At 46.9% G+C, this 12,878-nt stretch overlaps 1 protein-coding gene across 6 annotated transcripts in view; it reads left to right on the forward strand.

Annotated features, from left to right (window-relative positions):
- SYNE2 (spectrin repeat containing nuclear envelope protein 2) overlaps window positions 1-12,878 on the forward strand; it is a 250,960-nt gene that overhangs the window by 145,499 nt on the left and 92,583 nt on the right. For all 6 annotated transcript variants that reach the window (XM_081857037.1, XM_081857038.1, XM_081857039.1 and 3 more), the window contains exons 61-65: window positions 2,063-2,137; window positions 3,046-3,135; window positions 5,315-5,548; window positions 10,645-10,827; window positions 12,515-12,643. In XM_081857037.1, the coding sequence (XP_081713163.1) occupies window positions 2,063-2,137; window positions 3,046-3,135; window positions 5,315-5,548; window positions 10,645-10,827; window positions 12,515-12,643 (711 nt within the window). The remainder of the gene's footprint in view (window positions 1-2,062; window positions 2,138-3,045; window positions 3,136-5,314; window positions 5,549-10,644; window positions 10,828-12,514; window positions 12,644-12,878) is intronic.

Here is a 12,878-nt window from a genome sequence, read left to right on the forward strand (position 1 = left end):
GTGAAAGGGGAGTCACCAGGTATTTAGTTGTAAGTTGAGACTGGTATGAAAGCTGTACAATTGGGGGGTGGACAGAAGGGAATGTGTGAGAGAGATATATTTGCCTCTGTACAGTGGTATCTCAGGTTAAGTACTTAATTCATTCCAGAGGTCCGTTCTTAACCTGAAACTGTTCTTAACCTGAAGCACCACTTTAGCTAATGGGACCTCCCGCTGCTGTCATGCCGCCGGAGCACGATTTCTGTTCTCATCCTAAAGCAAAGTTCTTAACCTGAAGCACTATTTCTGGGTTAGTGGAGTCTGTAATCTGAAGCGTCTGTAACCTGAAGCGTATGTAACCTGAGGTACCACTGTATTAAAAATGCAAGTAAAACAAAAACGAAAATGCTTGTTTTACATGATTACAAGGTGGAAGTTGTTATCAGTGGTGGTTATACTAAGGCAGGGCTGGGGAAGCTCTCACCTGTGGGCCAAATTTGGCCCACAGGCCTGTTTTCCCTAAACCCTGCCCACATGCCCTGCCAGTTAAGGTCAGAAGTCTCTAGTACTGGGACTGTCGGGTACTTAGGAAGCACTGCACAAGGGACCTTGGCAGGTTGGTGGGACAGCTCACCTGTCAGTCATCTAGCAGCATAATGACATCCGGTGACTGGCAGGTGGGTTGACCCACCTGCCCTAGTTGGCCTGCTGGTGTGGGACCAGATAGCAATTTGGTCCACTTGCCCCAAAAGGTTTTCCCCCTACCCCGTCCTAAGGCAACCAGCCAGCCGGTTTTCCCACCCCACCCAACTCCCTTTGATTGTCATTGGTCATTCATGGTTCGTTATAGCATTTGTTTATTATTGCTGTATTACACTGGAATGGGAAAAGGAATGGCAGGGTTGGTTAGGGGAGGTCTTTCAGATCACCTCGGTTTCTCATTCACCCCTGGAACGCATGTAAACAAATCAGAAATTGAAATTAGTTTGTGGGGTTTTTGCATAAGAGAACTGATATAAACCCGCTTTCCCCGACTGGTGCCTTCCAGATATTTTGAACTACAACTCTCCTCCCCTCCAGTTATTATTCTTGTTAATTATTATGTCACTTACGTGCCAAAATGGCTTCTAAGTGGTTCGCAAGTATAAAATCAATACGTAATTAAAATACATAGTAGCAATTCGATTGGGGCATCAAAAACGTCCATAATTGAAACATGTGCTAAATTTACAAAATATACAACAATGAAAAAGCATGACCACGAAAGCAGTTTTAAAAGGGTAAAGGTAAAGGTAAAGGGACCCCTGACCATTAGGTCCAGTCGTGGCCGACTCTGGGGTTGCGGCGTTCATCTCGCTTTATTGGCCGAGGGAGCCAGCATACAGCTTCCTGGTCATGTGGCCAGCATGACGAACCAGAGCAGGGCACGGAAACGCCGTTTACCTTCCCGCCAGAGCAGTACCTATTTATCTACTTGCACTTTGACATGCTTTCGAACTGCTAGGTTGGCAGGAGCAGGGACAGAGCAACAGGAGCTCACCCCATCGCGGGGATTCGAACCGCCGACCTTCTGATCGGCAAGTCCTAGGCTCTGTGGTTTAAAAGGGTACAAAACAATAAAATCAGAAGTTCACTTCAAGGAAATGCTTGCCTAAGCAGGTGTTTTCTTCAGGAGGTGGTGGAATGCCAACACTGGTGGAGCATCTTGGGAGTTGTAGTCCAAAATATTTGTTGGGCTCCAGGTTGAGAGAGGCTTTTGCAAACAAACCACATTGCTAGATGGTTTGGCACTAATCAGAGTTGTTGAGACTGTGCTATTTTGCACTGGGCATTGATCCAGCGTACTTTATTTAAGGTCTATTGACTTTGAAAGATAGATGCAATTTTAAACCCCGTTGAAATCTATGGGATTTAAAAGCGCTTTAATTTTTGGTTGGCTCAGGCCCTATTAATTTGTCTGGATTAATTGGAGCTTTACACTCATGAGAAACTGATTGAACATTGAACTTTGGGGAGGACTTGAATGAACAGTTCTTTTCGCAACTACAAATAACTGGGCTGTATCTGTGTGTGTACATTTTAGCCGAAAAAGCGAGGGTCATTGTCTCTTCTACCTTCCTTGGTTGAAGAAGCTGAGGACAATTCATTCCACAATGAAGTGAGTATAATGCAGAATTGGTTGGATTAATTCCTCAAAGAGTGACGAATTGCTTCACAGAGTTTGGTGGCAAATTCTTTACCGTGTACGAGGACACCCATTTTAGTTATGACAGGAGCTGCTGAATTGTCCATCGTTTCCATCATTTTTACGAATGCATCACATATATCTCAGAGCTTAAAAATGGGAGCTTTTTGTGAAAGCTTCTGTGAGCAATCTTTTGGCAAGTTTGTGGGGAGGGGTGTGTTTCTGTGAAAGGACGTGAAGTGATTTAAAAAAAGTTGGTTCTTTCATCAATTTGGCAGAGGGACAATTTGGTGAAAGGACTTGTAAGTCTTTGCCCATTCAAAGTGAGAACAATGCTGATCCAAGAAGACTGTTTATGGAAGATCATATCCTGGCTTTGTAAGCCAACTTCTGGATGAGCCTTTTGGCCATGCGCATAGCCCCTCTGTTCCTTCCTTTTTGCAAGCAAGGAAACAAACCGAAAGGTTTCCCACTAACCATAGTTTCTTGTATCACACAAACTGGGAAACTGTGGTTAGCACATTTGCAGCAAGCCCAAATACCTAGTGAACGCCAAACCATAGCTAAAAATCCTGGCCTGTTCTAACACTGCAAATAATAGTTTACAGGTTTGGGATGAAACAGAAAATGAGCTGTGCCTTCCTAGAAGGCTTCTGCCTCGTTGGGAAGTGTGATGAAACACTCGTCTGTTGCACGACTGCAATGTAGCTTCTTCTGCAAAGTTAAGAGTCTCCCCAGTTCTGCTTCTTGCTCTACTCACCATTGGCACATGGCACCCCCAGAAAGTTGCCTACAAGGGAATGTGGCTCTCAGGCTTAAAAAAGGTACCCCGAGACACCATGAAAGAAAAAACATTTCTTCATCTCTGCTTTTCTTTGCAGGCTGTGGATGCTGAGGAGCCTGACCAGCAGTTAATTTCTTTGTCTCTGCAAAAGGCAAGAAGTGGTGAGGCTCTTGGAAGTCATAGCGAGGTAGGTGTGCTAACTTTGGGTCCATTAAAGCTATCAGATTGTTACCAGAAAATTGCTGTTGAAAATATCACGGTCAGATTACCTGTTATACCAGCAAATCGAAATGAAAAATGAAATGAAAGAACCTGAAGGCAGATAGGCTGCATTGTGCAGTGTACGTATGGTCATAGGATTTAAGCCATTGTCATTGTCCCAATCACTTGCCTGCCAGCTGCTTTGGACTATGACTCCCATCATCCGTGACCACTGGCCATGCTGGCTGTGGCTGATGGGAGCTGTGATCCAAAATATCTGGAGGCCATCAGGTTAGGGAAGGCTGGATTAGAGAGAAAGCCTATACAATAATCCATCATGCCGAAATGTAGATTCTCTACATAACATCCCATCAAAGGTTAATCTGTATTTTTAGTTTAGGAAAAAGACAAGCGAGGGGAAACATGCTGCAGGTTTTTTATTTATTATTATTATTATTATTATTATTATTATTATTATTATTACAATTTATTTGCCTGCTCTTCACCTAAGTTCCCAGGGCGAGTTAGAATGATTCAAACAAATTGTTAATATTAAGGAACACTATTAGGAAAGGTAAAGGTACCCCTGCCCGTACGGGCCAGTCATGTCCGATCTAGGGTTGTGCGCCCATCTCATTTAAGAGGCCGGGGGCCAGCGCTGTCCGGAGACACTTCTGGGTCACGTGACCAGCGTGACAAAGCTGCTCTGGCGAGCCGGCACCAGAGCAGCACACGTAAACGCCGTTTACCTTCCAGCTATAAAGTGGTACCTATTTATCTACTTGCACTTAAGAGTGCTTTTGAACTGCTAGGTGGGCAGGAGCTGGGACCGAACGACGGGAGCTCACCCCGCCGCGGGGATTCGAACCGCCAACCATGCGATCAGCAAGTCCTAGGCGCTGAGGTTTTACCCACAGCGCCACCCGCGTCCCAAAAAGAACACTATTACACAATAGTAAAAGCAGTTTTGAGCCACTTAAAATTAGAGAAGTGTGGTGGGCCCTAACAATATACCTCTCAAGAGAGCCAGTGTGGTTTAGTGGTTAAGAGCGGTAGTCTCGTAACCTGGTGAACCGGGTTCGCTTCCCCGCTCCTCCACATGCAGCTGCTGGGTGACCTTGGGCCAGTCACACTTCTCTGAAGTCTCTCAGCCCCACTCACCTCACAGAGTGTTTGTTGTGGGGGAGGAAGGGAAAGGAGAATGTTAGCCGCTTTGAGACTCCTTAAAGGGAGTGAAAGGCGGGATATCAAATCCAAACTCTTCTTCTTCTTCTTCTTCAAGTGTGAAAAGCCAGGGCAAAGCGCATTCGTTAAAAGTTGTCCATTGAAGGTGTCAAGACACACCTCTGAGGGAAGGGAGTTCCACAGTTTAGATGTGGCGATTGCCTCTAGCTCAGGTGGTTTAAAAAGAGGATCAGAATAAATTCATGGTGGTTCTATGCATCGGAGTCATCAGAGTCATCTGATGCTGCAATCCTGTACCCTCTTACCTGGTAGTAAGCTCCAAACTGAACTCACTGAGACATAAGTAGACATATGTAAGGTTGCACTGTAAGAACTTGTTGCTGGGAAACAGCAGTGAAGAAGGATATTGCCACCAGGTTAGGATGGAGGAGAAACTGGCTTTTGTTTGCATTTTAGTTGTAGTTTGACACCACCTGGAATAAATCAGTCCTATCTCTAGTTGCAGAGCTGAAAATATTCCGTCCTTCCTCCCTCCCTCCCTCCCTCCCTCCCTCCCTCCCTCCCTTCCTAATTTTAATTGTTTTTATTTTATTTTAGCCCCAATCCTTATTCATACTAAACCTCAAAAGCAGCGCAAAGAAATCATACGCTGGCATGTAAACCAGCTTTGAAGTGCAGAGCGTAGAATCTTAACCGCACGCACCAGAAAAACACTTCTGGTGTGTGTGTCCCGCCGGGATAGCCACCTAATGAACTGTGAGTCAGCAGACTTCCTGTGTGATCTGAGATCTACCTGTGCAAATGCAAATCGGCTGCTAAGAAACCTGTTGCACCAGATCACGGGACTCTCAGCCGGCACTTGGGCTTACTTTTCCTTTCCTTTCTCCCCTAATCTGCCCGGCTCGTGCTGCTTTCCGAGAGCACGTTAGCTATTTTTCAAGCTCGCAGATCTTCCAGACTTTGGCTTTTCTTCCCCACAGGGCAAAGCCTCCTCCAGTGGAGTCACAAACACTGCCGAGTGCTTATTGGGAGATTCAGAGGAGCCTGTGGGTGCCGGTGGGCCTGACTCAGATCTTGCCCGGCTCCTCCATGTGTGGCAGGCACAAATTGCTGAGCTGGAACGGTGGCTAGACCAAACGAAAGAGTCCCTGGGATCGGGAGGCCAGACCCGCCAAATGCAACAGACAGTGGAGCAGCGTCTAGCTGCGTGCCAGGTAAGCTGAGCTGAGCGGGCCAAAGGTCGCTGTTGCAGTTTTGTAAGCCAATCACCTTTGCCTCTCATTTCGGTGCGCCTACATAACGCCTACAGCCTCGTTGTTCCTGCTTCTGCCTCTTTTTGTGTGTGTGACGCTGCTGCAGTAAACAGGGACTGGCTGGATTCCTTATAGGGGAACACAGAGAAGGGCGCTTCCCCCCATGTTCTCGACTGGCTTCTTGTCTGCCAAACCTAGGCAGGCCCCAGGAGTTACCTGCAAATACAGCCTATGTTACCCAACCACAAGTGAATGCAGGGTCAGAGCAGGAGAGACACACCAGCCAGGGACATATATGTGCATTTCCTCCTACAAGCCCCCTCTCTCCCGCCAGTTTCCCCTCCAGCCGGGCTCTGAGATTGGAAAGCAGCCCAGATTTGAAGGGAAACGGCTTCCTTCAGCGAAGGGGGACTGGAGGGTGGCTAATTATCATATCACCCCTTAACCTCCTCTTCTCCAGGCTAAGGGAGCTGGGCATGTTTAGCCTGGAGAAGAGGAGGTTAAGGGGTGATATGATAGCCATGTTCAAATATATAAAAGGATGTCACATAGAGGAGGGAGAAAGGTTGTTTTCTGCTGCTCCAGAGAAGCGGACACGGAGCAATGGATCCAAACTACAAGAAAGAAGATTCCACCTAAACATTAGGAAGAACTTCCTGACAGTAAGAGCTGTTCGACAGTGGAATTTGCTGCCAAGGAGTGTGGTGGAGTCTCCTTCTTTGGAGGTCTTTAAGCAGAGGCTTGACAACCATATGTCAGGAGTTCGCTGATGGTGTTTCCTGCTTGGCAGGGGGTTGGACTCGATGGCCCTTGTGGTCTCTTCCAACTCTATGATTCTATGATTCTATGAATTACTCCCCATACTGCTTTTTCCCTGCAATGGCCTCCTACTCCCTTGTATATTCATGTTAGCTGGCAAGCTTGGCATTGGAAAGGACTGGTGGTGGATGAAATGCCATTCTGCAGCAGCCAAGGGGAAGGGGGCACCAAGTTCTTATCAACGATTTGTTTTGTGTTTTGTTTGGAGACAAAGGTTGGCATCCTGCAGACACAGTGCTGCCAAACGGCCAGCATTTGCAGAGTGCTGCTGGCCGGGTAGTTGCTGCATCCCCCCACCTCCAGTGCTGGCTTGCAACACCTGCTGGGAAGGGTCATGAAGGCAGAGCATTCACATCCCGAGAATCCCAACTTTCGTTTTAAACCACCACCAAGTTTCTAGTCCTTATCGCTTTAAACTGCATGGACAGTGCCTAATGAAATCTCCCAAAGCCAGCAGGGTTTCTAGTTATGTGTAGCAGGACTATCATGCCCTTTTTATATTGTAAACTTCCCTGTGAGCTTTGGATTAAGGGTGGTATAGAAAATTTAATAATAATAGTAATAATGCCCTGCATATCTCAATATGCACCCTCCCCCCCAATGCTTAAAACAGAATAATTTGCACAGACATTCATACCAGTAGCAGCATGCAGTTTTTCTTGGCGGAAAATTTAAACCAAGTCATTGCTAAAGTTAACCGTGAGGGTTCTTCTTCCAGTGCACAGTAGAGAATGCACACCTCTGCTTAGGCTGCAGGAGTTCCTTACATTTCAGATGTACAAATCATGTTTGCATGACAAATAAACTCTCTAAAACGAAACCCAACTTAACCTGACTCAGCTGCAAATAATTAAAGCATGATGTGTTACATATGGAAACCAATTAAAAAAACAAGCCCATTCCTAATTCATCTCCAGAATTGTAAAGCTGCCAAAAGAAGGATGGAGAGCAGGTTTCTGCAACATTTCTAGAAAGTGCATTTCTGGTTCCAGTGAGGTGCCAGAGATGTTTTCCCATGCCAGAGATGTGCTCCCTGCTTGGAGGACAGGGACTGTGTACAAGCTATAATGCACATACCACATTCATTATTTTGCTCAGAGAATTCTGGGTGCTGTAGTTTTCCCAAGACAGGGTTAAAATTCCCAGCAACAAACTACAATGCCCAGAATTCTTTAAGGGATTGAACATGCTTCACAAGCGCTTTAAAGGAATGGTGCGTATGCAACCCAACATCTGCTTCCCCTTCTTCCCTACATTTTTGAGAATGTTCTCTCGTGATTGTAGCATATACAGTGGTGCCCCACAAGACGAAAGCTTCGCAAGATGGAAAACTCGCTAGACGAAAGAGTTTTCCGTTTTGGAGGTGCTTCGCAAAACGAATTTCCTATGGGCTTGCTTCGCAAGACGAAAATGTCTTGCGAGTTCCTGTGGGTTTTTTTTCCTCCCCCCCCCTTTTTCTAAGCCGCTAAAAGCCGCTAATAGCGCTAATCCACTAAGCTGTCAATGGGCTTGCTTCGCAAGACGAAAAAACCGCTAGACGAAGAGAATCGCGGAACGGATTCTTTTCGTCTTGCGAGGCACCACTGTACTTCTACAGTCTTCTTTATCTTTCCCTTCATAAACTTCAGCCTAAAACCCTCTAGACAGCATTCTGCTTCCAAAATGGTTAATTCCTCTTCTTTGGCTTAAGACCTTAATCTTCATCCCCAACAGAAAGAACACCATGGAGACCTATCCAGAGAACATGAGTGTATAGAGTGGTTGCACCTAAATTAGCTTGACTGTATATGTGGGTGTTTCATATACTGATACTGAATTCATTCTCGTGAGTGTGAATCCAAAATGCAAAGGAGAGCATCGACAGGCTTTGATACTTTGCTGTTGTGAAACCTGCCTTCACTTTGGCTCCCCTCACCAGCCCTGACTTCATGCAAATGTAGGGATAACAACAACAACAACAACAACAACAACAACAATTTTATTATTTATTTATTCCTCGCCCATCTGACTGGGTTTCCTCACCCACTCTGGGCGGCTCCCAACAGAACACTAAAACAGAATAAAACTTCAAACATTAAAAACTTCCCTAAACAAGACTGCCTTCAGATGTCTTCTAAAAGCCAGATAGTTGTTTATTTCCTTGACATCCGGTGGGAGGGCATTCCACAGGGCAGGCGCCACTACCGAGAAGGCCCTCTGCCTGGTTCCCTGTAACCTCACTTCTCGCAGTGAGGGAACCACCAGAAGGCCCTCGGAGCTGGACCTCAGTGTCCGGACTGTGATTCAGCACAACACATCTTCCAAAGGGAGCCACACAATGACAGCCACACACTTGGCATCTCCCCACTGTCAACATCTAGATTGTAGGCCTTTCAGGGCAGAGACCTACCTTTTGGGTTTTTGTTTCTTTGTTTAGGCTGGTGGTTTTCAACCAGGGTGCTTTGAATGATGGTCAGGGATGCTGTGAGCAACACTGGACTCTGTCCCTCTTTCCTTTCCTCCCTCCCTCTGAGCCCCTCTTGCGTCTCTGCCTCCCAAAGTCTTGCACGGCTTAGGACCCTTGTACCTATGGGACCGCCGCTCCCGGTATGCCCCACAGAGGACCTTAAGGTCCATAAATAGCAACACCCTAGTGGTCCAGGGCCCTAAGGAAGTTAGATTAGCCTCAACCAGAGCCAGGGCCTTTTCAACACTGGCCCCGGCCTGGTGGAACGCTCTGTCTCATGAGACCAGGGCCCTGCGGGATCTGATTTCTTTCCGCAGGGCCTGTAAGACAGAGTTGTTCCCCCTGGCCTTTGGCTTGGAGCCAATTTGACCCCCCCCTTCTTTTTCCTTTCTCCTCCTGTGATGAGGCTGCATTTTAATGTTTCAATATTTTAATGTTATATTTTAATCTTGTTTTTAAGTTGTATTCATTCAACTTGTTTTTATTATTGCTTGTTAGCCGCCCTGAGCCTGGCCTTGGCTGGGGAGGGCAGGGTATAAATAAAAATTATTATTATTGTCGTTGTTGCAGCAGCCCTGGCTACAAGCTCCCCAGGTGAATGGTGCCTCTGGGGTTGGCCAGGGGGTGCTTGCTTCCCAGGCCCCTGTGGGGCAGTGTGAGGAGGCACCTCTCTTTGGGGCAAGGGGTGGGGTGCAGCTCAGGGACCAGGGGCGGCAGCAGCAGTTGCCTGGAGGACTCCCAAGGAGAGGGGAGAAGAGATGAAGGTGAGGGGCTGCCAGCTGCTGGCAAGGGGTGACATAACTGGGCTCCTGAGCCCCACAAGGGTGCTGCAGAAAAGAATGTAGTTCGTCAAGGGAGCTGTGAACCCCAAAAGGTTGAAAACCTCTGGTTTAGGCTATTTAAGAATCACCCTTTTCCCAAGGTAGCTCAGGGCAATGTGCAACATTTAAGCAAAAGAGAGTGAACATCAATAGAAGCATATGCAGGCTTAAAAGTGAGCAAATTGTTAAAACACAGTTACACAAGTTTATTGTGAGGATTATACATCCCTTAGTCCCATTGTTAAATGTTATTCTGTAAAGTGTAATGCACACCGACAGAAATGTTAGTGGCTGCATTGGACCATCAAAGGAAAGAGGAATAGAAAAAAAACCCTCCAAAATGAACAGTAGGGTGAAACAAGTAAGCAAGCTTTCAGATTTAATCAGGAGGACTCATGAGTTGTCTGTATGTTAAGCTAATAACATAAAGTGCGGGGGGTGGGCAGGGAGAAAGAAAAAGATAAATGAAATGCAAAATCCTAGCCTGCAGTTCGGAATAATCAGATGGGATGGGAAGGCTGAATGCCGACTTAATTAGGTTTGGGCTTGCTTAGGGCAAAAAGGTATCTGGTTGCACCAGAGATTACAGGAAAAGCAACAAAGACCTGGAGCACCTTTGAAAATGCACACAGAGTTATTAAGGCATTAACTTTTGTGGTGCTCCGGGCCTCTGCTGATGTTTGTTTGCTGCAATGGTCTAACAGGGTTAGTCTTCCACAAGACCACAGGGGTGTTGAAGTTGCTGCAGAGCAGTTTGCAAGTATCTGTTTGTCTCTTCCTCCTCTGACACCCGCCACAAATGCATAAATGATTTTGTCCCAAGGGAGAAGGGAAAATGAGTCTGGATTCACCCTCCCAAACATTCCTGTTACCAGCCTTTGCACTAGTACAGAGCTTGGGGTGTTTTCAGTAAGTAAACTTTGCAGTGATTTTTTTTTAAAAAAAGAATGATTAACTGCTTGACTTTCCAGGCTATCTTATCAGAGATTGAACAGAAAGTGGCGCGCCTATTGGAGGACTGCAAAGACAGGCACACCGGCGAGGGCCCTGGCCTCCATCAGGAGGCAGAGAGCCTGTCTTCGAAGCTGAGAGATGTGAAATGCAACTTGAAAAGAGTGCAGGGCATGCTCCAAGGGAAGAGCACAGAAGAGCAGGTAAAACGAAACCAAGAAAAGCAAGGCCACTGTGAGAGTTGATGTTGTGCGCATGTGTTCGTGTGGTGACGCCGAGGCATGCGCATGCTGCAGTTTGCAAAGCTTTCGTATCAGTCTTACTATATACCTGTTGGAACGGAGTATTCTGCAAAGGGGCATGGCTGACTGGCTAGCTGGCACACGGAACAGGAGCCTGTGTTGCCACGTCTTGTTGCAGGGAGAAGTCTCAAACCCCTTTGAGCAGCTGCAGGAGACCTCTCTATTTGTGCAATCAGTTTGTTAACACAATTCTAAAACTTGTGAGAAGAGGACGGGGTGAGGAATTCTGTCCTACACTGGTCATGTTGCATGTGGCCTTTCTCAGATTGGGAGGTGAAGCCCTCTGTGCCTGTTTGGTTGGTTTTACCGTATTTTTCGCCCCGTAGGACGCACCGGCCCATAGGACGCACCTAGTTTTTTTTGGGGGGGGGATAAAGGGGGGGAATTGTTTCCCCCCCAGGCGCGGGGCTGGGTCAGGGGAAGCCGGAGCTTCACCAGCCCCCAGAACAGGCTGCTCTCCGCAAGCCGTGGGAGGGCTCCCTCGGCTTGCGCAGAGCTACCCGAAGCCCCGGTGCTACTGCTCAGCGCACCCAGGCTTCGGGATGCAGGCAGCTCTCCGCAAGCCGTGGGAGCCTGGCGGGAACTCCCTTGGGCTCCCAAGGCTTGCGGATAGCTTCCTGAAGCCTGGAGAGCGAGAGGGGTCAGTGCGCACCGACCCCTCTTGCTCTCCAGGCTTCAGCGAAAGCCTGCATTCGCCCCATAGGACGCACACACATTTCCCCTTCATTTTTGGAGGGGGAAAAGTGTGTCCTATAGGGCGAAAAATACGGTAAGTCGCTTTGGGTTGCCATGGGCAAGATAATTCAACAAATCCAATAAATGAGAATAATGATTTGAATGCTTGTAGAGGCTCTCACAGTCTGCGAGCCTAAATAGTCAGGATTCCAAACAATGCAGGCTCCTTGTTAGTGTTGGAAAATTCCATTTCACCTTAAGGAGCAGACGTGTGGAACTGTTGCATGTCACATGTCTGTTTACATACCAGCACAGCTTGCTGGGAACTTCCGTTGTGTGTATAGCTTTTGCTTTTTACTGTCTCTCTGAGGAGAAGAAAGGGAGATGACATGTTTTCTTTGTCCTGATTTATGCTTAATAAATCTTTAGCTGTCAGTATGTTTCCACAAGCCTCACACCTGTTCTATTTGCACAGTATTTTCTGCTAATGTAGTGTGCTCAGGCTTTTGAAGTCTGAGTCACTGATTTACGTCGCACCAGAGATTGGGGGATCGTCACGGCTGGAAGGGCACGATCCAGCTGGGGGCTAACCATCTGGTATCTCGACTCCTGAAGGATGCTGACAGTTAGTTGTGTGATATTTTATAACATGGAGTTTTTTTAGGTTGGGTTTGTTTGTTTTTTTTGGTATTTGGATCTTTATGAGCTTGAGGTTGTAAACCACTTAGAGATTCCCCACCCAAAACATCTGTAAGTGGTATATAAATTGTCTAAGCCAATTCATAATTATTCAGGTAATCTGTGTCCGAGTTCAAAATTTAGCATTAAAAAACTACATTAAGGTGCTCTCACCTTTCTGTCACTGCAATCTTATGCTAAAAAGTTCCTTTGACCTGTGTGCCTCTCTCTGCAGATCATCCCTGAGGAAAATACCTCTGAGGAGCTCCCTCAGCCCTTTTATTTTGACCTCTCTGATACATTCCCGCTTCTTACCTTGGACCAACCTCTCTTCAGTAGGCAGAATGGTTTAGAGCAGCAGCAGGTAAATAGGCTCCCTTTCCCCCTCCTCCACAACACGGCAAGGTAGTTTTGCTGTCTATTGTTCTGCCTTATTTAATTTTGCCGCCTCTTGTATACATCTCACACGTAAGTGCCTAAACAAGCGCCTTCTCCACGTATCAACCATCTTGGGTCCGATGCTCAGCAGATGAGGCCTTGTTGGTGGTTGCACCAGTTGGAGTTGAAACAGGACAGGGCCTTTCTGGCGGCTGCTCCCA

Source organism: Podarcis erhardii (genome assembly GCF_964252035.2).
Source record: "Podarcis erhardii genome assembly, chromosome: 1".
Taxonomy (NCBI): Eukaryota; Metazoa; Chordata; class Lepidosauria; order Squamata; family Lacertidae; genus Podarcis; species Podarcis erhardii.